The 26,257-nt window shown below is 46.6% G+C and overlaps 2 protein-coding genes across 3 annotated transcripts in view; both read right to left on the bottom strand.

Annotated features, from left to right (window-relative positions):
* slc38a7 (solute carrier family 38 member 7) overlaps nt 1–8,474 on the bottom strand; it is a 34,106-nt gene extending 25,632 nt beyond the window's left edge. Inside the window, exons 1-4 of one of the 2 annotated variants that reach the window (XM_072547593.1) lie at nt 8,404–8,439; nt 7,279–8,097; nt 4,103–4,498; nt 729–927 (exon numbers count right to left, since the gene is read on the bottom strand). In XM_072547593.1, coding sequence (XP_072403694.1) covers nt 729–927; nt 4,103–4,345 — 442 coding nt within the window. In that variant the 5' untranslated portion in view covers nt 4,346–4,498; nt 7,279–8,097; nt 8,404–8,439. Of the gene's footprint in view, nt 1–728; nt 928–4,102; nt 4,499–7,278; nt 8,098–8,403 lie in introns of both variants that reach the window. The other variant, XM_072547592.1, reaches the window with a different exon arrangement.
* Nucleotides 8,475–16,640: 8,166 nt separating this feature from the next.
* Nucleotides 16,641–26,257, bottom strand: part of got2a (glutamic-oxaloacetic transaminase 2a, mitochondrial) — a 47,899-nt gene continuing 38,282 nt past the window's right edge. Inside the window, exons 8-10 of the mRNA XM_072547588.1 lie at nt 24,537–24,702; nt 20,564–20,714; nt 16,641–17,758 (exon numbers count right to left, since the gene is read on the bottom strand). Of these exons, the coding sequence (XP_072403689.1) occupies nt 17,636–17,758; nt 20,564–20,714; nt 24,537–24,702 (440 nt within the window). The 3' untranslated portion in view covers nt 16,641–17,635. The remainder of the gene's footprint in view (nt 17,759–20,563; nt 20,715–24,536; nt 24,703–26,257) is intronic.

Below are 26,257 nucleotides of genomic sequence, written 5' to 3'. Positions count from 1 at the left end.
AGGGTTACGAGGTTCATATAGGGGCGGGGGGGGGGGGGGGGGGGGGGGGGGGGGGGGGATGGATTTCAGAGGGTAGGTGTGGACTTGATGGGCCGAATGGCTTGCTTCTACACTGCAAGGATTATAGCCACGCGAGTTATAGAAACTGTGGCTACAAGAGCAGGTCAGAGGATTGGAATATTGCCACAAACAAATCATCTCCCGACTCCTCAAAGTCTATCCAACATCTACAAGGTGTAAGTCAGGAGTGATATGGGATAGTTCTCCACTTGCTTGGATGAGTGCAGCTCCAACAACACTCAAAAAGCTTGCCACCATCCAGGTCAGAGCAACCGATTTGAGTGGCACCTTATCCATCATTTTCAATATTAACCCCTCCACCACCAACACATAGTGGCAGCAGTGTGTCTAGCATCGACAAGATTCACTGCAGCCACTCACCAAGGCTCCTTACTGGTGATCTCTGCCATCTAAAAGGACAAAGGTTTGGGAACAGCACTAACTGCAGGTTCCCCTTCAAGCTAGACATCATCAGACTTGGAAATAGATTGCCATTCCTTCAGTGCTAATGGGTCAAAACCCTGAACTCCCTTCCTAATGGCATGGAGTGTCGACCTGAACCCACTGCATTCTCCAGTTCCTACACCATTTCTCTCACTGGCTACATGCCACAGAGACGCTCCCCAGCCCCAGGTAATAGGCTAACCCGTCACCCTGCCATGACTCACTCTTGTCCAGCTGATCTCCAATGATGATTAAGAAAGCGATGCAGGTGCCAAAGGTGTAAACAGCGATAAGGATGTCGCAGATGGTACCAATCACCTGCCCGCAGGCTGCCCTCACCACCTCCTGGTAAGTGGTCTTGCTGCTGACCTGTGAGCAGTAGGCCAGAATCACCAAGCCGGCGATTATAAATAACACTAAACACTGCAGGGGGAGAAAAAAAGTGGTGAAATGCATTATGGTCAAAGTAACACCATTTAAAATTACATCATACAGTACAAACACAGACAGCACTGATGAAAACCTCTCCCTACTAACATAATGATTAATAATCAGAGGATACAGATTTAGAACACAGAGGAATCTCGATTATCCAAACGACACGGGCGGAGAGTATTTTGTTCGGATAATTGAATGCCAGATAACACAGTTTAGCCAAGCATCGGGACCTTGCGTTCTTGTTTGGATAATCTGAAATCTGGATAATCAAATACCAGATAACTGAGGTTCCTCTGTAATTGGTAAAAGAACCAGAGGGGAAAGGGGAATGGAAAGAAAACTGCAGCATTAGTTAATCTCTTCCTAACCAAGTCCTCCTCCTTGTCTACATTCTTATGAGCTCTCTGCATTTCCCAATTCCAGCTTCCATTCCAGATCTATCAGGTGGCCGTGCACCAAGCTCGGAATTCCCTCCTGAAGGCTTTCTAACTGCAGCTGTGCCGTAACGCTTCCCTTTCCCAATCAGCCTTTGGTCCCTTCACTCCTGGTGCTCAATGTCAATTCATTTTTATTAATTCTTGGCACGTGAACATCACTGGGTGGGCCACCATGGAATACCAATCCCTAATCACCTTGGAGAAGGTTATGGTGAGCTGACTTCTTGAATCACTGCAGTCCATGTGAATCACAGAATCATAGAAACCCTATGGTATGGAAATAGGCCATTTGGCTCAACCAGTCCACCCTAACCCTCCGAAGAGTAACCCACCCAGACACATTCCATATTTACCCCTGACTAATGCACCAAACCTACACATCTCTGAACACAGGATGACCAACTCACCTAACTTGCACATCTTTGGATTGTGGGAGGAATTCGGAGCACCCGGAGGAAACCCACGCAGACATGGGGAGAACATGCAAACTCCACACAGTCTCCCGAGGGTGGAATCAAACCTGGGCCCCTGACGCTGGTGAGGCAGCAGTGCCAACCACTGAGCCATCATGCCACCCTCTAGAGTTGCAATATAACATCACGCCACTTATGTAGTGCAATATAAGATAGTGCTGCTAGGAAGTGTGTTCCAGGATTATGACCCAGTAACACTGAAGGCTCAGTATTTAAGGATCTATTTGCATGGCAGACAGTAAAGGTCCATTAAATTATTCTCAGGGAAGGTGGGGGCTGTGGAGAAATTGAGTTGGGTTGTGATTTTCTGGAGTTTAGAGGAACAAAAGTGATCTCGGACATCCCTATGACTCTTGAAACTTACAGGATTCTGAAGGGGACAGTGTGAATACTGAGAGGCTGTTTCCCCGGTCGGTGAATCTATAACAGGAGCCAGGGTTTCAGAATAAGGTGTCAATCATTTAGGATGGAGATTGGGAGAGCTCGTGGCACTCAAAGGGGAGTATAAGCTTTGGAATTCTCTGCCCTAGAGAGCTGTGATATTCCATGACTGAACATATGTAAGGGTGAGATGGACAGACATTTGATTTTGTTTTTAGGGAATTGAGGAACAAGGGGAACAGCTGGGAAAGTAGAGTTAAAGCGAAAGATCAGCCAGGAATATACAGCACTGAGTGGCAGAGCCCAGTGGGCTGAATGGACAACTCTCCCCTGATTCTTATCGGGGAAGTCGGGTTACAATACCTGTGAAACACTTCGGGATATTTTGTTATGTATTGCTGAAAAAAAAAGACTTTCTTTACTCATTGAGACAATTTGTTAATTCAACAATGTGAGGGGAAAGCAAAATTCATACCACACGAGGTGTCATTTTCCCCCCCTTTACAATGATGTTTCTTACAAACTGTCCTGATGAGGGCAAGATGAAAAGCTTCAATAAAACGCACTGAAATTCTGTAGTACCAAACTATTTTACTGCATTAAAGGTGCTAACATAAATGCAAGGAGCTGTCATGTGCCCTCTGCATGCTCAGCAACGAATAGCGAGTGGCTGTGAACATGACTCCAGTCTTCAGCTGAAAGGAGCCCTGCCAGTAGTGAAGATATTCCCATGGGCTAGCACGGTGGCTCAGTGGTTAGCACTGCTGCCTCACAGCGCCAGGGACCAGAGTTCAATACCACCCTCGGGTGACTGTCTGTGTGGAGTTTACACGTTCTCCCGGTGTCTGCATGGGTTTCCTCTGGGTGCTCCAGTTTCCTCCCAAAGATCTGGGGATTAGGTGGATTGGCCATGCTCAATTACCCTGGGACGTGCAGATTAAGGAAATTAGTTATAGTTAACGTGGGATGACAGAGATAAGGTGGAGGAGTGAGTCTGGGTGGAATACTCTTTGGACTCAAAGGGCCTGCTTCCACACTAAGAATTTTATAGGTTTACATGTGAGCCTTCCCTCCTGTAGCTTTGATTGCCATTGCTGTTCTAAATGTGTTTGCAGAAAAAGTGAGGCGGTAGCAGAGGACAGACCCGACAGTCTACAGAGCTGCCACAGAGAACACCACCCAGATCACTGATCATCTCAGGTACCAGCATTCAGGTTACAACGGGGTCACCCAAAACACAGCAGGCACCAGAATCTCCCCTCAGAATGCTGAGCCTAAACTTCCACCTCTAATTACTGGAACTGTTTGGAACAATGCTGCAACTTCAGACTTGGGAGGTCAACACTGAGCTTAAACAAAAAAAAAAGATTGGCTGCTTCACTGGAATGAGACACTCGCGCTGGCAAACGGTTACTGGAACTGATGGGCATAATATCGGCTTTGGCATGGATAGGGTAAATAGACAAAGTCTTTTTCCCTGGGGTGGGGGAGTCCAGAACTAGAGGGCATAGGTTTAGGGCAAGATGAGAAAGATTTAAAGGGGAGCTAAGGGGCAAACTTTTCACGCAGAGGGTGGTGAGTGTATGGAATGAGCTGTCAGAGGAAGTGGTGGAAGCTGATGCAATTACAGCATTTAAAAGGCATCTGGATGGATATATGAATAGGAAGAGTTTGGAGGGATATGGGCCAGGTGCTGGCAAAGGGGACTAGATTAGGTTCGGATATCTAGTCAGCATGGATGAGTTGGACCAAAGGGCCTGTTTCTGTGCTGTATATTTCTATGACTATGATATCTGGTCAGCACGGATAAGTTGGACTGAAGGATCTGGTTCAATACTGTACATCTCTATGACTTTCTGACCGTCTCACCAGTTGCAGGACGATGCCAGCCACCACTCCCCCGGCCACGAAGAAGGCATAGGGAAAGTTGAGCAGCCCTGCACCCAGGGCAGCGTTCACCACGATGAACACAGCCCCGTACGCCGGCGTGCCTCCTTCCCGTTTCCTACTGTGGCTCGCTGGGCTCTGCAGGAGACTGGTCTTCTCCTCAGCCTCTGGGCTCCAGCTCCAATCCTGCTGTTCACTGTTCACCGTGGCTTCACATAACGCCATCTCCACGTGGACAGTCAACTGGAAGAGGAACCACCGCCTGTGCACTTAGTCAGCCATCCTGCAAGGCAAATGACGTCAGACCCGAAACCTTCTGAACATGCACAGAGAAGTGAAAAATACAGACTTCCTCTTCACTTTGTTCAGACTCAGCATCTGAAATAAAGGAGAGACAGAGAAGATAAAATAAAACAAATTAAAACAGAGAACATGATGCACAGCATCTCCCCATATAATCAGCCATATGAATTATGAGCCTTCCTTTCTGCAACAGTGTAAACGTGGCTCAGTGGGAAGCACAGTCACCTGATAGGACATTCATCCAAGTCTCTCTCTCTCTCTCTCTCTCTCTCGAGAGAGAGAGGGATGGACAATTTGAGCAGTGTTGCCATTCCAATGCAGAGCTGAGGGAGTGCAGCGCTGTCAGGAGGTAGCGCTATCTTGTGGAGGTGACAAAACCAAAGCTCTGTAAATGGTTACGGAATCACAAAAGTGTTAGTGCACAGAAAGAGGCCATTCAGCCCCTTGTCTGCACTGGTTCCCCAAATCAGCATTACGATGTAGTGCCACTCACCTGCCTTTTCCTTGTACAGTTACACATTTAAACAATCATCCTGTTCTCTCTTGAATGTCTAATTGAACCTGCCTCTGGAACATTTCCAGCCAGTGTACTGCAAACCCAAACCACTCAGTGTTAAAAAAAAAGAGTCTTTTCTCGCTTTACATTTGCTTTCTTTACAAATCTTATATTGTCCTGCAGTCCTTGATTTGTTAAAAAAAAATTCATTCATGGGTCGTCACTGACTAGGCCAGTATTTATTGCCCATCCCTAATTGCCCAGAGGGCAGTTAAGAGTCAACCACATCGCTGTGGGTCTAGAATCACGTGTTAGCCAGACCAGGTAAAAGTGGCCACAGTCCCCTCCCTCCTCTTCGTGCCCACTCAGATTCCTTCCCTAAAACACCCAGATTAGAATTCATCATTAGACTCTCAGTTCCAGATTTTTATGGAATTCGAAGTCCACCATCTGCCGTGGCAGGATTTGAACCCTGGTCCCAGAACATTATCTGGGTCTCTGGAATAACAGTCCAGCGACTTTACCATCAAGCCATCACCTCCCCCAGATTCTGTTGATGAGGAAAAAAAACATTCCCAAACTATCTACTTTGATCAGACCTCTCATAACTTAGCAAACCTTTATCTGATCTCCTTTTATCCATCCCATGTTCAAAGCGAACAGTAACAATCTTTTCGATCTATCCTCATCGCTGAAGTTTCTCATTCGTGGAACCATTCTTGAATAAATCATTTCTGCACACTCCCTATTACGATCACATCCTTACTGTGATGCCCAGAAATGTACCTAATACTCCAGCTGAGGTCTACCAGGTATCTTATACAAGTTCAACATCACTTCCTTGCTCTTGTATTCTGTCCTGTTAATGGAGCTGAGGATACAATATGCTTTATCAACTTTGCTCTCTATCTATTTTGCCACTTTCAATATTCTGTGCACATATACAGCCAAGTCCTTCCTTTCCTATACCCCCTTTAGAACTGTGCTCCTTATTTTATGTTGTCTATCCATGTTCTTATCAAAACTCATCGCTTCACACTTCTTTGCACTGAACTTCACCTGCCCTCTCCAGCAACTTGTTATGTCCTTTTGGAGTTTTACATTGTTCTCCTCATGGTTTACAATTCTTCATCTGCGAACTCTGAAATGGCCCGTGTCCAAATAGTGACACCTGGGAACTCCACTGCAAACATTCCTTCAGCCCAAAAATATCCATTCAACATTACTCTCTATTTCCCATCACTCAAACTAATTTTGCTTCCACGTTCAAGAGCTATAGTATTCCTCACAGATCTGGTATATGCCATTATATCAGTTTGAAGTCTATGTACCCTCATCAACATTAAGCATTTCAATTACCTCTTCAAAAAAAAGGTAGTCCAGCACATTAGTTAAATAGAATTTCCCCTTAAACTGTGAGGTGCTACATTTTGATAAGGCAAATCAGGTGGAACTTATACAATTCATGGTGAGGTCCTGGGGAGCGTTGTGAACAAAAAGACCTTGGGGTGCAGGTTCACAATTCCTTGAAAGTGGAGTCACAGGTAGACAGGATAGCAAAGGATGGGTTTGGTACGCTTGCCCTTATTGGTCAGTGCATTGAGTATAGTAGTTGGGATGTCACATTGCAGCTGTACAGGACATTGGTGAGGCCACTTTTGGAATACTGTATTCAATTCTGGTCTCCCTAGATATTGTGAAACTTGAAAGTGCTCACAAAAGATTTACAAGGATGTTGCTGGAGTTGGAGGGTTTAAGCTATAAGGAGTGACTGAGGCTATTTCCCCTGAAGCAGAGGCTAAAGGTGACCTTAGAGGTTTATAAAATCAGGAAGGGGCACGGATAGTGTGAATAACCAAGGTCTTTTTCCCAGATAGGAGAGTCCAAAACTAGAAGACATAGGTTTAGGGTGAGGGGGGAAAGATTTAAAAGGGACTTAAGGGACAATGTTTTCACACAGAGGGTGGTAAGTGTATGGAATAAGCTGCCAGAGAAGGTGTTGGTACAATTACATTTAAAAGGCATCCGAATGGGTACATGAATAGGAGGTTTAAGAGGGATATGGGCTAAATGCTAGCAAATGGGACTAGATTAATTCAGGATATCTGGTCAACGTGGACAAGTTGAACCAAAGGTTTGTTTCCACGCTGCATGTGTCTATGACTAACACATTTTTTTCCCCACATCACTACTGAATCTATCCTGAATAACTTTTTTGAGAAGCTTCCCAACACTTAAGCAAAAGGTATCACAGCAGTATTTGAAAGGATACCTTATCATCCAGTGTCCTGATCAACATTTAACATTCCACCAACATTATCAGGGAATCTAACAATTAGCATACTGCTAATGAACTTACTGATTGCAGCATTTCAATGACTACAAATTAAAAGTGATGCAGTTTCTTTGAGGTAAAACAAATGTCAGCAGAGCAAGGACTGAATGCTTCCCTCTAATTGCCTGTACAACATGTACTGTAAAGATTGGATTCTTGTTGACCGAGGTGTCTTGAAGTTCAGTAATGCCACCATGTACATGGATAGAATTGCTCTGTGGCTTCTATACTTATGTTACCAACCCATAATAAACAGAGTCTAGATTAGAGTGGTGCTGGAAAAGCATAGCAAGTCAGGCAGCATCCGAGAAGCAGAAAAATCGACGTTTCGGGCAAAAGCCCTTCATCAGGGACCATAGACAGAGCTGACTGGTTGAATTACTGACTGACCAGCTGAACTAAAACAGTAAATGGAGAGCTTTTATACTACAGTGTCATGTGCCACAATGGCACCCAATTGCCTTAAAAGGTACAAGAGTCTGTGAGATTTATGCAACACTATGAACTGCTGACTTGGTTGTACAGCACTAAGATGAACAAAGGTCACAAAAGGAGACCCTTTCACAAAGTTGCCTTCCTTTCTGATTAACAGCATAAGCAAGTGCCTCCGGCTGTTTTATTAGGCTGAGCCACTGAAACATAAGCAGCACGTGAGCCCATCTCATGGTAGCCTGTGCTAGGTGTCAGCAGCATGCACCCTGTTCAGCTCAGATAAATCCTATCCGCTAGGCTGTTCAGATCCCAAGAAAGCGAGGCCTACAACACCAACAAAATACTGCGGACACTGGAGATCTGAAATATCAGCAGAAAGTGCTGGAGAAACCCAGCTGGCTATGGCAGCATCTGTGGAGAGAGAGAGAGAAAAAATAAAACAAGAGTCACAGGGCTCACAGTGTAGAGTACTTCCATCAGTTTCTATCAGGATAACATTAATAACTGAGGTGACTGATTCACCATTTGATGTGAATGTATTTTAGAGAGAGAGGTGTTTATTGCCCAGCAGTGAGGAAATCTCTGACAGGCATAACCTCCCCCCCTCATTAAAGCACAACAACCAGACCCTCACCCAACCAACAAAAGCACCTAGAGTTAGTTACTCCCTCCTCCTCTTCCCTCCCAGACCATGGATTACTCTCCCTCAGCCATTACCTGCAGGAAACCCCTGAGCCGGCTCGCTCTCCCCTTCCCTTCACTCTTGCTCTGTCACATGACCACGCGGCTCTCCCACGTGACTGGACTTACCGCGGGGACCGCCGGGAACTGCCGCTAGGCACGCCGGTCGTTGTAGTCCACCGCGAGGCTCCCCGGGGGCTGGGAGCAGGCAATGCAGGCAGGCTGGCTCATATGGGCTTTTGTTTCCCCCCCCATTCCCCTTTCTTAAAAAGAGACTTGAGCATTGCACAGAGATGGGGGAAGGGTCAGAACACAGCCCAGGCTCATTACATGATGAGATCTCAGGAGCAGAGTTACATTATTTGTTCCATCTCCTGGATATAGGAGGAGTTATGGGACTTGGGACTTCAAATCCAAACCAGAGAAAGACCTCAATACAACACAACTGCAGAGGCTGGAAATCTGAAAACAAACACAGAAATTGCTGGAGAAACTCAGCAGGTCTGAAGACGGGTCACTGGACTTGAACTGTTAACTCTGCTTTCTCTCCACAGATACTGTTAAACCTGGGAATTTTTCCAGCAATATGTTTCAAAGCCCTCACCTGTTTTCCTATTCCTCCTGTTTGCACCCAGTTCTTCCATCATCATCAGTGTGTAAACAATCCCAGCTCCATTGGAAGAGGAGGTTGTGAGACGGCATGAGAAGGAAGAGGAGGGACAAATGAAGTGGGGACTCTTAAGGCATTCAACAGCTCATCTCTTCTGGATTAGTGGTGCTGGAAGAGCACAGCAGTTCAGGCAGCATCCAAGTAGCTTCGAAATCGACGTTTCGGGCAAAAGCCCTTCATCAGGAATAAAAACTCTCACCTTCCCAAGACACAGCCTCCCAACCTTGCTCAGGGCCATCAAGGCAGGGCAATGAGCAGTCTGTCTTCAGCTCTGTCGGATGGTAGATGTAGGATTCATAGAAACAAGGAGAGTTCACAGTTGGTATCAATCACATTGCCAGTATTACTGAATGTGCATTGTAAATGAATCAAACAGTGTATTTAAACTCTGCTTTATGATACCATCTCCAGCTTAGCATTGCAATCTCCACCTGGACATTAATCTGTTGGAGAATGGAATGATCAAAGTAGAGGACAAGCAAGGGCAGTTCATGTGCTGAAAGGGTTTTTGAGTGGGAGCGATTTGTGTTTGCAGTGGCTCAGGGTTTAACATTCACATTCAGGTTATCTAAAGCGAGCCTGTGCAAGGACACTGAGAGCTTCTCTAGCAGTGCGATGAGCAGCTGCAGATAGCCAGCTCAGGTCCAGGCTCTGCTTCAGGGGATGCTGAGCAGATGTGCTTTCCTCCTCCTGCAGTTCCTTCTTGTTGTGCAAAGGTCAGAGACCAAGGTCGCTCCTGAAAGCCTGGCTGGTCTGTACTGAAATCCCTTCCCACAGATGAATACCCCAGGGTGCTCCAATAGCACTTTGACTGCTACGAATGTATCCAGCCACTGTTACAAACATGAGTTTCCCCACGTCAGACAGAACTGGACAGCGTTAAACTCAATGCCTTGGCAAACATAGCGTTAGTCACCTCAGGGAGATATGCACAGCAAATTTGTTTTTAACTGGTACCTATGGGACCACGACTGTGTCAGTTGTGCAAATATTCCTGTTGATCAAGAGTCTGCATAATCAATGTAAAAACCTGAGTAATAGAAACGCAATGCATAGGACTTACACATCACTGTTGTACTTTATTTACAGCATAAATGACTTCAACGATAGGGTAACATTGCCTTACATAAAACGTATTGGCAGGAACCTTCTCATGAAATCTCAACATACTACTCAGACATCGAGATAATACAGGAAACTTCCCATATTTCAAATTTTTTTTTGCTGGTTCATCAAGAATGCCGGTTCATGGTTAAGTCATAGAGCTGTACAGGATGGAAACAGACCCTTTGCTCAACTCGTCCATGCCGACCAGATAACCAAATAAACACACTCCCATTTGCCAGCACCTGGTCCATATCCCTCCAAACCCTTCCTATTCACATACCCATCCAGATGCCTTTTAAATGTTGTAATTGTACCAGCCTCCACCACCTCATCTATTAGCTCGTTCCGTACATGTACCACCCTCTGAGTGAAAAAGTTGCCCCTTAGGTCTCTTTTATATCTTTCCCCTCTCACCCTAAACCTATGCCCTCTAGTTCTGGACTCCCCCACACCCCAAGGAAAAGTCCTTCTCTATTTATCCTCATGATTTTATAAACCTCTATAAGGTCACCCCTCATCCTTCGATGCTCTAGGGAACACAGCCCCAGCCTATTCAACCTCTCCCTGTAGCTCAAACCCTCCAACCCCAGCAACATCCTTGTAAATCTTTTCTGAACCCTTTCAAGTTTCACAATATCTTTCCTAGAGCAGGGAAACGAGAATTGAATGTAGCATTCCAAAAGTGGCCTAACCAATGTCCTGTATGGCTGCAACATGAACTCCCAACTCCTATACTCAATGCTCTGACCAATAAACGAAAGCATACCAAACGCCTTCTTCACTATCATATCTACCTGTGACTCTACTTTCAAGTAACTATGAACCTGCACTCCAAGGTCTCTTTGTTCAGCAACACTCCCCAGGACCTTCCTAATCGAGTTTATAAGTCCTGCCTCGATTTGCCTTACCAAAAATGCAGAACATCACCATTTTTCTAAATTAAACTCCATCTGAAACACCTCAGACTGCTTTCGCCTCATTCCTGATGAAGGGCTTTTGCCGACATGTCGATTTTCCTGCTCCTCGGATGCTGCCTGACCTGCTGTTTTTCTCCAGCTCCACTCTAATCTAGACTCTGAACTCCAGCATCTGCAGTCCTCACTTTTGCCTCCATCTGAATCTCCTCAGCCCATTGATCCATCTGATCAAGGTCCCATTGTACTCGGAGGCAAACCTCTTGCCTGTCCAGTGCACCGCCAATTTTGGTGTCGTCTGCAAACTTACTAACCTTATCTCCTTTGTACACATCTGAATTATTTCTATAAATGACAAAAAGCAGTGGGCCCCCAGCACTGATCCTTGTAGAGGCCTCCAGTCTAAAAAGCAATCATCCACAACCACCCTTTGTCTTCTACTTTTGAGCCAGTTCCAATTGGCTAATTCTCCCTGTATTCCACATGATCTAACCTTGCTAACCAGTTGACCGTGAGAAGCCTTGTCGAAACACCTTACTGAAATCCGTACCAGATGGTGCAAGATGGCTGCAGACGTTCCTGCTGGAGCTCCTGTGCTCCGCCCGTTCTTTTTCCATTTTCTTTCCTCTTCTTTTTTTCCTTCTTCTCTTCCCTTAGCGACAGAGGCGAACCCTGGAGTGGCAGCAGACTGGGAACCCCTGAACAGCTCGAGTGGTGAATCATGGGAGCAGCATGTGGGCTGACAGACCTGGAGCAGTGTGCAGGCAGTGAGTCACGGGTGGAGACCAGTGTGGGGGAGGCAGTCCTGGGGGCAGCTGAGTGCTGGTATTGAGAGAATTGAGGCTTGGAGTGCAGAGGGTGACAGCTGTTGGACTGGGGTCGGGTGTGGATGGTCAGAACACCTGCAGAGGCCCTGTGCTGAGCTGCTACAATGTAATGTCTATTTGAAATTTCCTACTTTACTTTCCTGATGAAGGGCTTACACCTGAAACGTCGATTCTCCTGCTCCTCGGATGCTGCCTGACCTGCTGTGCTTTGCCAGCACCCCACTCTCGACTCTGATCTCCAGCATCTGCAATCCTCACTTTCTCCTACCTTACTTTAACGTCAACATTTAATTATGTCTTTTTATAAACATATTTTTCAACTCTGTAAAGTAATGCAATTACTTTTATTCCACTGCTGTACCTAAGAATTGTAGTGAGGTACTCATACAAGATGTCGCCATAAGAAGGCAGACATTGTAAAAGCTTTTCACTCTACCCCTACAATAGAGTTTGCGTGATAATAAAAGGATATTCTATTTTATCCTATAGATCAAATCCACCAATCTGGCCTCATCAATCCTCCTTGTTACTTCTTCAAAAAACTCAATCAAGTTAGTGAGACATGATTTCCCACAGAAAGTCACACTTACTATCCCTAATCAGTCTTTGCTTTTCCAAATACACGTTAATCCTGTCGCTCAGGGTTCCCTCCAACAACTTACCGATACCTGAAATGTCGACTCTCCTGCTCCTTGGATGTTGCCTCACTTGCTGTGCTTTTCCAGCACACCTTTTGACCCTTACTATCAATGATATGTCAGGCTCACTGTTCCATAGTTCCCTGGCTTTTCCTTACCACCTTTCTTAATGGTGACACCACGTCAGCCAACCTCCAGCCTTCCGACACCTCATCTGTGACTATCGATGATACAAATATCTCAGCAAGGGGCCCAGCAAACACTTCCCTAGCTTCCCACAGAGTTCTAGGGTACACCTGATCAGGGATTTATCCACCTTTATACATCTTAAGATGCAGCAAAGGGCTGAGAGATTCAGGATTTTAGATTAGAGTGGTGCTGGAAATCTCAGGGAGCCCCTCTCCCGCTGAGAGATTCAGGTCAAGGTGAGTAAAGATCGAGGTTGGTGACATTGCTTTCATAAAGTTGGAAGGGACCGGTGAAATGGCAGAGTGGAAATCATTTCAGATAACCAGCCTGTTGGTGTGTTTGATCATTGACTCCTGACTGAACACATGCTTTGTTGAGCTGGAGGACTTCATACCCCTGACTTACAAAGTGCCGTTTGATTATACAGCATGAAAGGGCCCCCCCCCTCACTTGCCTCAATACGAGCCTGGAGAAACACCTTATGGGCGTATTGCTATGGGACTTGTGTAGATTGTGCAGCTTTGATAGCGCAGCTCTGATGGGCCAAATGCTCACTTCTGTACTGTACCAGAGTACAGGAAATTGTCAGGATACTGTCATATTTCTAGGAAGCCTGTATTTGTCAGCGATTGCCCACACATCATTTTACGCCATGGATGGCACTGTGGCTCAGTGGTTAGCACTGCTGTCTCACGGCACCAAGGACCCAGGTCTGATTTCACTTTTGGGTGACGGTCTGTGTGGAGTTTGTACATTCTGCCCGTGTCTGTGTGGGTTTCCTCCCACGGTCCAGGTTAGGTGGAATGGGCAGACTAAATTGCCCCGTAGTGTCCAGGAATGTGCAAACTGGGTGGATTAGCCACAGGGAATGCAGGGTTATAGGGATAGAGTAGGGATTGTGTCTGAGTGGGATGCTCTTCAGAAGGTCAGTGTGTGGACTTGATGGGCTGATAGGATCCCCACAGTATGGAAACGGGCCAATGACTCTTCTATCATTAACGAATGAGTGTGAAAAGTCTTACTCCCAAACGCATCTCACCTCAAAACCTGGGACAAAATAAAATCGTTTTACTCAGAAGAGCCAAAAAAGACTGAAACAAAACGAAGAACTGTGGCTGCTGGAAATCTGAAACAAAAACTAAAATTGCTGGAGAAACTCAGCAGATCTGACAACGTCTGTGGAAAGAAAGCAGGGTCAACATTTTGTTTCTTTAGAACTCACATTAGCTAGGATCAAAGGTGGCGTCTATGAAGATGGGGAAGTTAAGGAGAAGTGAGACAATAGATGGAATCAGAGCCCATGAGAGAGAATGTCAAAAGAGTGGATAACAACACATTCAGGAGAAAGAAAAGCTGATAATGGGAACCGTAAGCAGGTGGAAATGGTTGGCTATACTTAAAAGAAAGCTATTATTAAACTGGAGAGGGTTCAGAAGAGATTTACAGGAAATTGCCAGAAATGGAGTGTTTGAGTTATAAGGAGAGGCTGGCAACTTTTTTCACTGGAGCATAGGGGGTTGAGGGCGACCTTACAGAGGCTTACAAAATTCTGAGGGGTATGGATAAGGTGAACCGCAAAGGTCTTTTCTCAAGAGTTGGGGAGTTAAAAAATGAAGGGCATATTTTTAAGGTGAGAGGAACAAGCTTTAAAAAGGACATTAGGTTCATGTGTGGAATAAACTTCCACACATGTGTGAAATAGTGGGCGTGGGTACAGTTATCATGTTTTAAAAGACATTTGGATAAATAGATTAGATTAGATTAATTACAGTGTGGAAACAGGCCCTTCGGCCCAACAAGTCCACACCGACCCTCCGAAGAGCAACCCACCCAGACCCATTCCTGTACATTTACCTTCACCTAACATTATGGGCAATTTAGCATGGCCATTTCACCTAACCTGCACATCTTTGGGCTGTGGGAGGAACCTGGAGCACCCGGAGGAAATCCACGCAGTCACGGGGAGAATGTGCAAACTCCACACAGACAGTTGCCTGAGGCGGGAATGAATAAGAAATGTTTGGGGGGGTATAGGACAAGCAAAGGCAGCTGTGACTAGTTTGGGATTATGGTCAGCACGGACTGGTTGGACTGAAGGGTCTGTTTCTGTATTGTGATGACAGGGTCAGGGGTGTGGAGGTGGGTAAAGGACATTGAGAAAGCTGTTCAGGTTCTAAAATTACTGAACTCAATATTGAGCCCTAGAGGTTGCTGGGTCCCAAGTGGAAAATAAGATGCAGTTCCTCCAGCCTGCTTCGGTGGAGCACCGCAGCAAGATGTGAATGGGGAAACACAGTGGTCTTTTGGACGTGGCAGGCATCTGGAAGCTGAGGGACATTTTTACAGATTAAAATACAGATTTTCCACAAAGTGGTGGCTCAGTCTGCATTTCATCAATGTAACATTGTGGAGGAGACCACATTGTGAACAGTGAGTACCGTAGACCAGACTGAGTAAATTGCTGTTTCACTTGGAAGGTGTGTCCGGGGCCTTGGACAGTGAGGAGGGAGGAAGTAAACAGGCAGGAGTTACACCTTCTGCGATTGCATGGGAAGATACCTTGGGGAGGAGTGGACCAGACTGTCCCAGAGTGAGCGGTGCCTGACAAATGCTGACAGAGGGAATATGAGCAGAGAGGTGGCAGATATGGCAATGTATGACCTTTTGGAAGTGGTGGGATGACAAGTGAGGACTGGGGGATCCTGCAGGAGGGAAGGAAAGGGGTAAAGGCTGAATGGTGGGAAATTCCCTGCTAGTGGGGAGTGCTCAGTTGAAGCAGAAGGTAGACATTTTGGAGTCCCCCTTGTCAAAGTTGGCATCATTGGAACAGACGTGAAGCAGACAGAGGAATGGAGTCTTTACAGAAAGCAGGGTGTGAGGATGTACAGTCAGGGCAAATATTGGAGTCGGTGGGTTTGTAATGGACACTGGCAGCCAACTTATCCCCAAAAACTGAAACAAGAGATGTCAAGGAAGGGGAGGGAGGAGTCAGATATAGACCAGGTGAAGGTGAGAGCAGGGCAGAAATTGGAGGCAAAATTGATAAACTTTTCCAATTCCAAAGAAGAGGTAAGCAGCACTGATGATATCATTGATACACCGGAGTAAGGAGCAGGAGTTGGAACAGGGGGACCCATGCAGGTACCCATGGCCATCCCTTTGACCTGAAGAAAGTGAGGGGTGTTAAAGGAGTTGTTGTTCAGGGGGAGGACGAGCTCACCGAGCCAGAGGGTGGTGGTAGTGGACAGGAGTGGATCAGGCCTTTTCTCCAGGAAGAAGTGGAGAATCCTGGGACCATCCTGATGGGGGAATGGCTGTGTAAAGGGGTTGCAAGTCCACGGTAAAGAGGCGGCAGCCGGAGCCTGCGTTATGGAAATTCTGAAACTGACACAAAGCCGAAAATCTGACTGAAAATTAGTCATGTCCCCTTCAGCACTTTAGAGTGAACACAGCACATTACCGCGCAGTACAGGCTCTTGATGTTGCACCGACCTATGGAATCAATCTGAAGCCCATCCAACCTTCACTATTCCATTTTCATCCATATGTTTTTCCAATGACCATTTAAATGCCCCTCAAGTTGGCGAATCTACTCCTGTTGCAGGCTGTGCATTCCATGCCCCTACTACTCTCTCAGTAAAGAAACCCAAGACAGACTGCTCTCAGCATCCTCTTATTAAGAACGATAGTGTGTGTTTTTAGTGTCTGGGTGAATCAAGGGATGTTGGGAACAAACCGAGTTGTAGCCCAAATCAGCCACAAGTGGTCAATTCCAGCTCTTACTTCCGATGTTTTGTTGTTCTGTTCTGTTGGCTGCAGTTCAGGTGTGTAACACCCTGACTTCCACCTCCATCACTACACACATCAGCAGCAGTGGGATGCATTAAAACAACACAGAAAACAATGCAGGTCACACAGGGAACCGAAGTTAATTGGTACTGATCATTAAAGGAACCATTTTATTGAGGCATAAGTACAGGTTTCTAAGAGCCTAGATTGGAAACAAAATTTAACAATGTGCAGCAAATCTGAGCTTGCCACCACAGCCATGTACCATTTGGCTGGAAGAGCCCTGGACTTTCAAGTACTGCGCTGCCTTTTGGCACGTGCAGGGTCAAACATTTTCATTCGGTCAACCACACACCACTAACCAGTTCTACCATGATAAGAATCTGTTGCAGTTCCAGACTACAACCTATACAGAGCATGATCGCACGATTCCTGGGTCAGTCCTTATGACCAATACCAATTCAAGAACAAATGTGAAGCCAAATGACCAGCCTCAAAGACTCAAAGCAAAGACCGTTGCACCTACGTAACATAGGAGAGTGCCTGACGTGATACTGATGAAAGCATTATGGAGGAAGCAAGCTGCAGGAAGGCAATACTCACTGCTGACAGTAAGTGTGGACCTAACAAGTGAATTAGTAGGGGTCAAACGCAAACAAGCAGGTGACCGATTCATTCGGAGGGCTGTGGTGAAAGCAAATCAGGCAGGGACAGAGAGAGGGAGTTAGCACAGGGGCTTGGGATAGACAAATCGCAAAGGGAAATTTTACTTGTGTCAGCTGTACAAGGCAGAGTCTTTGAGGAAGGGTAGGGAGCAGGTGTTTTACTCAGCCACAGCTAATTTGCAAAGTAGACCCGAAAATTCTCATCTTTAGTGGATTCAGAGGGAATTCAGAGCTGCAGTCACCGAGAGTGTTAATATCTCAGTTAGCCAGCCGTATACTCTCCAATGAACTCCCTGAAGTGTTGGAAGGCTGTATTCCAGCCCCATCCTCACACTGGACCTTTCTGTACTGAACATCCGGCAGATAGTAACAGTAGCTGACTGCTAAACTCTGAACAAAATACTCCTGGCTCTGGCTGTGGTTGAAAGCAGAGTTTCCCGCTCTCGGGTCTTCCCCTTCCTTCGCTGTTTTATTTGGAGACTTGGTGGATGGCGTGTGCAAGGTCGCCCACATTGCCAGAGGTGACTCCAGCCACAGAGATTCGACCATCCTTGGTCATGTAAACTGAGAATTCTTTTGTCAGCCGCTCTACCTGTCATGAAACACACAATAAACTCCATTAGCTCACTTCATTGAGTAACAGAAAATAAACATGGAATTCCAAGTACCTTTCTCCAGGTGAAACAAGTCCTAGCTCAAGGCATTAGGAACAACAGACAGTGCCAGCATTTCGGGTTTCCCCACCGTGACAATCACTCAAACATTCCTCACCTAACAACTAACAGGACGCACAGTGCAAACATCATACCAAGCCTTTTAATCACAGCAAACACCTTTAATTATCTTAATTAATTTCACCTCTAAGACTTCTAAACTCAAGAAGTAATCATAGGAACAGGAGTAGACCATTCAGCCCCCTGAGCCTGTACTACCATTCAATGAGATCTTGGCTGATCTGTGGTCTAACTCCATATACCTGCCTTTGGACAATATCGCTTTGCTTAACAAAAACCATACCTAAGATTTAAAATTAACACCTCTTCTGGTTGTGGGGAATGGCCTCATGCTGTGTCCCTTATTTTGAACATTCCCCTTCTCTCCCCCAGCACTGTCCCACAACCACACGGCAAAGAACATAGAATAGTACAGCACAGTATAGGAACTTCAGCCCTCAATGTTGTGCTGGCCTTTTATCCTACTTTAAGATCAGACTAACCTACATACCCTTTACTGGATTAACGTCCATGTGCCTATCCAAGAGTCACTTAAACATCCCTAACGTATCTGACTCTACTACCACTGCTGGCAGTGCATTCCACACACCCAGCACTAAGAACCGACCTCTGACATCTCCACTAAACCTTCCTCCAACCACCTTAACATTATGCCCCCTCGTAACAGCCATTCCCACCCTGGGGAAAAGTCTCTGGCTATCCACTCTATCTATGCCTCTCAACATCTTGTACACCTCTATCAAGTCACCTCTCATCCTCCTCCTCTCCAATGAGAAAAGTCCTAGCTCCCTCAACCTTTCCTCATAAGACATGCCCTCCAGTCCAGGCAGCATTCTGGTAAATCTCCTCTGCACTCTCTCTAAAGATTCCCCATCCTTCCTATAATGAGATGACCAGAACTGAACACAATATTCCAAGTTTAACCAGGGCTCTACAGAGTTGCAGCATAACCTTTCGGCTCTTCAACTCAATCCCCCTGCTAGTCGGACATTTACTATAAACTGACCGACTCCCACAGCTACCTAGACTACACCTCCTCCCACCCTGCCCCCTGTAAAAACGCCATCCCATATTCCCAATTCCTTCATTCTCTGCCGCATCTGCTCCCAGAAGGACCAGTTCCAATACCGAACAACCCAGATGGCCTCCTTCTTCAAAGACTGCAATTTCCCCCCAGACATGGTTGACGACGCTCTCCACCGCATCTCCTCCACTTCCCACTTCTCCGCCCTTGAGCCCTGCCCCTCCAATCGCCACCAGGACAGAACCCCACTGGTCCTCACCTACCACCCCACCAACCTCCATGTACAGCGTATCATCCGTCGTCATTTCCGCCACCTCCAATCGGACCCCACCACCAGGGATATATTTCCCTCCCCTCCCCTATCAGCGATCCGGAAAGACCACTCCCTCTGTGACTCCCTCGTCAGGTCCACACCCCCCACCAACCCAACCTCCACTCCCGGCACCTTCCCCTGTAACCGCAAGAAATGTAAAACTTGCGCCCACACCTCCCCCCTCACTTCCCTCCAAGGCCCCAAGGGATCCTTCCATATCTGCCACAAATTCACCTGCACCTCCACACACATCATTTACTGCATCCGCTGCACCTGATTTGGCCTCCTCTATATTGGGGAGACAGGCCGCCTACTTGCGGAACGTTTCAGAGAACACCTCTGGGACACCCGCACCAACCAACCCAACCACCCCGTGGCTCAACACTTCAACTCCCCCTCCCACTCCACCAAGGACATGCAGGTCCTTGGACTCCTCCATCGCCAGACTATAGCAACACGACGGCTGGAGGAAGAGTGCCTCATCTTCCGCTTAGGAACCCTCCAACCACAGGGGATGAACTCAGATTTCTCCAGTTTCCTCATTTCCCCTCCTCCACCTTGTCTCAGTCCCAACCGTCGAACTCAGCGCCACCTTCCTAACCTGCAATCTTCTTCCTGACCTCTCCGCCCCCACCCCACTCTGGCCTATCTCCCTCACCTTAACCTCCTTCCACCTATTGCATTTCCAACACCCCTCCCCCAAGTCCCTCCTCCCTACCTTTTATCTTAGCCTGCTTGGCACACTCTCCTCATTCCTGAAGAAGGGCTCATGCCCGAAACGTCGATTCTCCTGCTCCTTGGATGCTGCCTGACCTGCTGCGCTTTTCCAGCAACACATTTTCAGCTCTGATCTCCAGCATCTGCAGTCCTCACTTTCTCCCTGCTAATCAAAGCCAAACCTCAATGTCTTCTTAACAAACCTAACAACTTGGGCGAAAGTGAGCACTGCAGATGTTGGAGATCAGAATTGAGAGTGTGGTGCTGTAAAAGCACAGCAGATCAGGCAGCATCCGAGAAGTGGGAGAATAGACGTTTCGGGCATAAGCCCTTCATCAGGAATTCTTGTGCTTTTCCAGCACTACACTCTCAACTATCAACCTGGGTGGCAACTTTGAAGGATTTATGGACAGGAACCCCCAAGATCCCTCTCTTCCTCCACACTGCCAAGATTCCTACCTTTACCCCGGAATCTGCATTCAAATTTGACCTTGCAGAGTGAATGACTTCACACTTTTCCAGGTTGTACGCCATCATCACTTATGACGGTGTGTGATCAATTCCACAGCTGCCCCATGAGATGGTCTCGAAGAGCTGAATGTGAATTACCTGTTCGGGTTTGAGCCCTGTGAAACAGAACATTCCGATCTGGTCGGTGATGTGCTGCCAGTTATGGATTGAGCCTTCCTTCTTCAGGTTTGACACCAGCTGCTCTCTCATACTGATGATGCGGTTTGCCATGCCCTTCACTTCCTCGAGCCTGTGCAGGGGAAAGACAAGCAGTGGATCATTCTCTACACCAGGCTCCCTTCTACTATAGAACAGAATCACTCAATTGGTTTTAAAACATGCTCATCAAGGTGAGGAATGCTACTTCTGGAGAACAATACGTTTTCCACTTCAGGCATCATTCACAGAGAATCGAGCACTTCCAGCTGAAGATCGGAATTGACGTGAGGCTTCGGAAACATTCTCTGAAGATCTTCTCTTAGTCTGAAACTTCAATCCATGCCAAATGAAGGACAGTGTGTGTTATGGGTCTATGGACTACCAGTACCTGGCTCAACTGCTCAGATGCAGATCATGTGTGGCCTCTATAACCAAATGGCAAAAGAAAATCTAATGTGACCAGTTTGTGGACTGTTTCAGATTGAGGGGAAGAATCCAAACTACCTAACCTTCAGTCCAATCTTAGCTCATCCTACAATGTGAGGGCATGCACTCTGGCAGGAAGAGCAGAGGAGCTGAATATTATTTAAACAGAGAAAGACTGCAGAAAGCTTGTAGAACAGAGAAGTTTGAGAGTCCTCATCCACGAATCACAGAAAGTGAGCATCCAAGTTCAACAGGTAATAGGGAGGCAAGTGGAACATTGGCCGTTATTTCAAGGGGAATGGAATAAAAAGTAGGGAGGTGTCACTAAAACTTACAAGACACTAATCAGAATGCTCCTGGAACACTGAACAGTTCTGGACTGCCTAACTAAGGCAAGATAGACTGATGTTGGAGGCAATCCAGAGAAGGTTGACAAAGTTGATACTGGGTAGGAAGGACTTTATCAGCAAAGGCTGAGTAGGTTGGCCCTGTGCTCGTTGAAGATTAAAGGAATGAGAGGCGACCTTATTGAACCATTCAAATTTCTTCGGGGGCTTGACAGGGGTGATGAAGAGAAGCTGCTTCCCCTTGTGGGAGAGTCTAGGACCAGAGGGTATCATTTCAGAATTAGGGACTGCACATTTAAGGTAGAGATGGAGAAGAATTTCTTCTCTAAGAGGGCAGGGAATCTGTGGAATTCCTTACCACAGAGGGCCGTTGAGGCTGGGTCATGAAGTGTATTCAGCAGGCAGATTTTTAATAAGGGAATTAAGGGTTACGGGGGAAATGCAGGGAAATGGAGCTGAGGATTATCCGATTAGCCATGAGCTCACTGAATGGTGGAGAAGGCCCAATAGATTAATGACTTATCTCTGATCCTATGTCTTATGATCATAATGGCTGTATGGAGTATAAAGCCTGCATGTTTAACAGCAGCATTAGGCAGACGTTACGTAATTTCACTGACTTGCTGGTGTGTTCGCAAGGAATCATACAGGGTCACAGGAGTGAAACATTGCAGCCACACGGGTGAGTGAGCCTGTCCAGCTGAACAGAAACCCAAAAGGAGGTCATTAAAATTCCTTGAAGTATCAAAGCACCATTTCCTGGCAGTCACTGCCAACCGCACTGGAAAATTATCCAAATGTGCTGGAAGAGAAAACTTTGTCCTCTTACTAAACCCTCAACCTGCCAACTCTGTGAAAATCCAGCAGAGGATTTCTTCAAGTTTCAGGCTTTGTAAAATACTTCAATGGATCTATTAGGGACAATCTTTAAAAAGGTCCAGCTGGGGACTGAGAACAGGCTCCAAACCTTCTTGTATTACTGGCAGCAGCCTGGGAGAGAACTGCCCAGAAACAGAGAACATCTCTTTGTCAGAGTGACGCGCTCTCCCTGCAAAAACCTGAGCTACACCTGACGTGAAGTACAGAGGACATCTAATGGGGGCCAATGGTTCACTCAAGAACAGAACAGTGGGAGGTATCTGGCTTCAAGTACGTCTTCTGCCCTCCCGCCTCACTTTCACTCCTCAGAGGGACCACGCTAGACGGTGATGTCGCCTCCACAGATGATGCTGCTCATAGGCCAGGCACTTTTTGTTTTAATAACAGGAAGAAGAGGCTCCCACTTAAGCCCTCATGCCTCTTCTTTCACTCAACAGTCACAGCAAATCTACAACCTTTGCTCTATATCCTTTCAAAACTTTAACCAATATAAACAGCTCTCCATCACAGATTTAAAACTAACGCTGAGCTAGTGTCAATTGTCATGTAGAATCATAAAGATATACAGCACGGAAACAGATGCTTTGGTCCAATTCGTCCATGCCAACCAGATACCCTAACGTAGTCCCATTTGCTAGCATTTGGCCCATATTCCTTTAATTGGGGTGGCATGGTGGCTCAGTAGTCAGCACTGCTGCCTCACAGCACCAGGGACCAGGGTTTGATTCCCGCCTCGGGCAACTGACTGTGTGGAGTTTGCCCATTCTCCCCGTGTCTGTGGGTTTCCTCTGGGTGCTCCGGTTTCCTCCTACAGTCCAAAGATGTGCAGGTCAGGTGAATTGGCCATGCTAAATTGCTCATAGTGTTAGGTGCATTAGTCAGGGGTAAATGTAGGGCAGAGGAATGGGACTGGGTGGGTTACTATTTCGAGGGTCGGTGTGGACTTGTTGGGCCAAAGGGCCTGTTCCCATACTGCAAGGGATGTAATCTAAACTCTTCCTATTCATGTACCCATCCAAATGCCTTTTAAATGATGTAATTGTACCAGCCTCCACCACTTCATCTGGCAGCTCATTTCATAACACAGCAAATTCTGAGTGAAAAAGTTGCCCCTTAGATGCCTTTCACATCTTTCCCCTCTCACCTTAAACCTCTGCCCTCTAGTTCTGGACTCCCCCACCCTGGGGTAAAAACCCTATTTACCCTATCCACACCCATCATGGTTTTATAAGCCTCTATAAGGTCACCTCTTAGCCTCTGACGCTCCAGGGAAAATAGCCCCAGTCTACTCAGACTCTCCCGATAGCTCAAACTCTCAAAACCCCAGCAACAGCCTTGTAAAACATTTTTATACAGAATCCCTACAGTGTGGAAGCAGCCCATCCGGCCCACTGTGTCCACACCAACCTTTTAAAGAGCATCCCACCCAAACCCACCCTACCCCTGTAACCCTGCATTTCCTATGGCTAACCCACCTAGCCTGCACATCCCTGGACATTATGGGCAATTTAGCATGGCCAATCCACCTGACCTGCACATCCTTGGACTATGGGAGGAAACCGGAGCATCCAGAGGAAACTCATGCAGACACGGGGAGAATGTGCAAACTCCACACAGACAGCTATCCCAGGCTGGATTCAAACCTGGGTTCCTGGCGCTGTTAAGACATCAGTGCTAACCACTGAGACACAATACTGCCCCCTTTCTGAACCTCCTTCCTATAGCAGGGAGGTCAGAATTGCATGCAGTATTCCAATATTGTGGAAACACCCTTTTGCATGTGGAAGTGTCTTCTGAATTTCACTTGAGAAACTAGCTTACAGGCGACATCCCTTGGTACGACTTCCCCAAATAGTGAAGCTAGTCTCCCTATCCTATCTGTTAACTTTGGTCCAAGCCACCTGAAACTTCCTAAACTGCAGGGATACAATCCTGGGTTTGTGCAACCTCTTGTTAATAATTCACCCCAAGTTAGTGTAATCACTGCTGGGAATTAAATGTTTAGAGCCCAGTAGAAGACAGTGCAGCACTCCCTCCGTAGCACACAGTGAAGTCTGATTTGGGTTCAGATTCAATGGCCCAGAGCACTCCCCACTGAACCACATCTGAAGGGCACTCAAGGTCTTTGGTTTCAATCAGCTGAACCATTGCTCCATCTCAGGATTTCTTTTTAAACTCAAGGTGAGGTGGTGGGTTCTTTAGATAAAGCAGCTGCTGCAGGTAAACCTGAAAGATGCTCTTGGTCTTTGAGTCAGACTTACCACTCTTTTCGGAGCTCTGCTGTGTTCATGATGGCAGCAGCGATACGGGCTCCGTTAATTGGTGGGTTTGAATACATGGGCCGGATCAGGATCTTCAGCTGCGATTCCACCCGCTTCGCTTCATCGGGATCGCTGCAGATTACCGTGAATCCACCGACACGCTCACCTGCAAGTGAGAGAGCCCTATTAACCCTCTGCAGTTCACTCATCGAGTCACATAGTTAGACAGCATGGGAACAGATCCTTCAGTCCAACTTGACCAGACCTGCTAAATTAATCCACTCCCATTTGCCAACACTTGGTCCATGTCCCTCTAAACCCTCCCCATTCACTTACCCATCCAGATGCCTTTTAAATGTTGTAATTGTACCAGCCTCCACCACTTCTTCTGGCAGCTCATTCCATGCCTGCACCACCCTCTGCGTGAAAAAAGTTACCCTTTGGGTCCCTTTTGAATCCTGACCTTCTCACCTTAAACATTATGCTCTCTAGTTTTGGACTCCCCTAACCTGGGGAAAAGATCTTGGCCTATTCACCCTATCCATGTCCCCTCATCATTTTATAAGCCTCTATAAGATCACTCCTCAGCCTCTGATGGTCCAGGGAAAACAGCCCCAGCCTATTCAGCCTCTCCCTACAGCTCAAACTGTCAAAAGGACAGAACAACAGCTGAAGCCTTCGAAAGCTATTCAGCAGTTTAGCATTAATATCGTACAGAGGTGAAGAGTTCAGTTTCTAGTTTTCTGCTTGAACCCAATATTTCTAAAAGGAGTGTTTCCAAGCTGGGATCGCTCTCTACGGACACTAGCAGAGCTCAGAGTTGCTATCCTTTATGCATGAACTTGTTAAAGGAATACTGTAGGGTAGTGAACATGGGCTGTGTTACAGCAGAATCTGTACTGAGCGAACATTCACATAGCAGACAGTGATCAGAAGGACATATGACTGGCTGATGGTTTAAAGTTCCCCTCCAAGTGTAGGGATTCTGATATCAACGCTACCCTCAGCCCCACAACAAATGATGAGCAGATCACTGAAGATGACTGATGTGACCTGGAAAGTTCACTGGGTGAACATTAGATCAGCACAGGATCTGCAGAAACCACTCACTCAAGTGGGTGAATACCCTGCAGGTTCCTTGAACAAACCTCATGAATGAAGGGAAGTCACTGAGAGTCCTAGAGAGTGTGATGCCAGCTTGGAAACAATCACTTTGCCCTTTCACAGCAGTGAGGCACATAGCAAGCAGCAGGCACAGTCACAAAGAGTCATGGGTCAGACAGCGTAGAAAGGCCCTTCGGCCCATTGAGCCAGCACTGACCTAACTACAGCTAAAGGCGTGCTAATTCCAAATTCCTGTACTTACCATCACATTCAAGGATATAGGACATTTGAAGTGCTCATCCAAAATTTTTTTTTAAAGGCTGTAAAGTTTCCAGCCTCCTCTACCTTCCCAGGCAACACTTTCCAGCTTCCCACCACCTGCTGAATGAAAACACTTTTGCCCAGAACCCCTTTGAATCTCCTCCCCTTACCCTAAAACTATGCCCTCTTGTGACTGACCCCTCAACCAAGGGGAACAGCTGCTGTCTATTCACCCTGTCCATACCCCTCATAACTTAACACACCTCAGTCTTTGTCCCCACTCAGTCTTCTCTGCTCTAAAGAAAACAATCCAGGCCTACCTAGTCTCTCCTTATAGCTCAACATCTGTATCCCAG

This window comes from Chiloscyllium punctatum, chromosome 26 (genome assembly GCF_047496795.1).
Source record: "Chiloscyllium punctatum isolate Juve2018m chromosome 26, sChiPun1.3, whole genome shotgun sequence".
Classification (NCBI taxonomy): domain Eukaryota; kingdom Metazoa; phylum Chordata; class Chondrichthyes; order Orectolobiformes; family Hemiscylliidae; genus Chiloscyllium; species Chiloscyllium punctatum.
The sequence above is the reverse complement of the archived record's forward strand: the minus strand, read 5'-3'. Positions and strand labels throughout refer to the sequence as shown.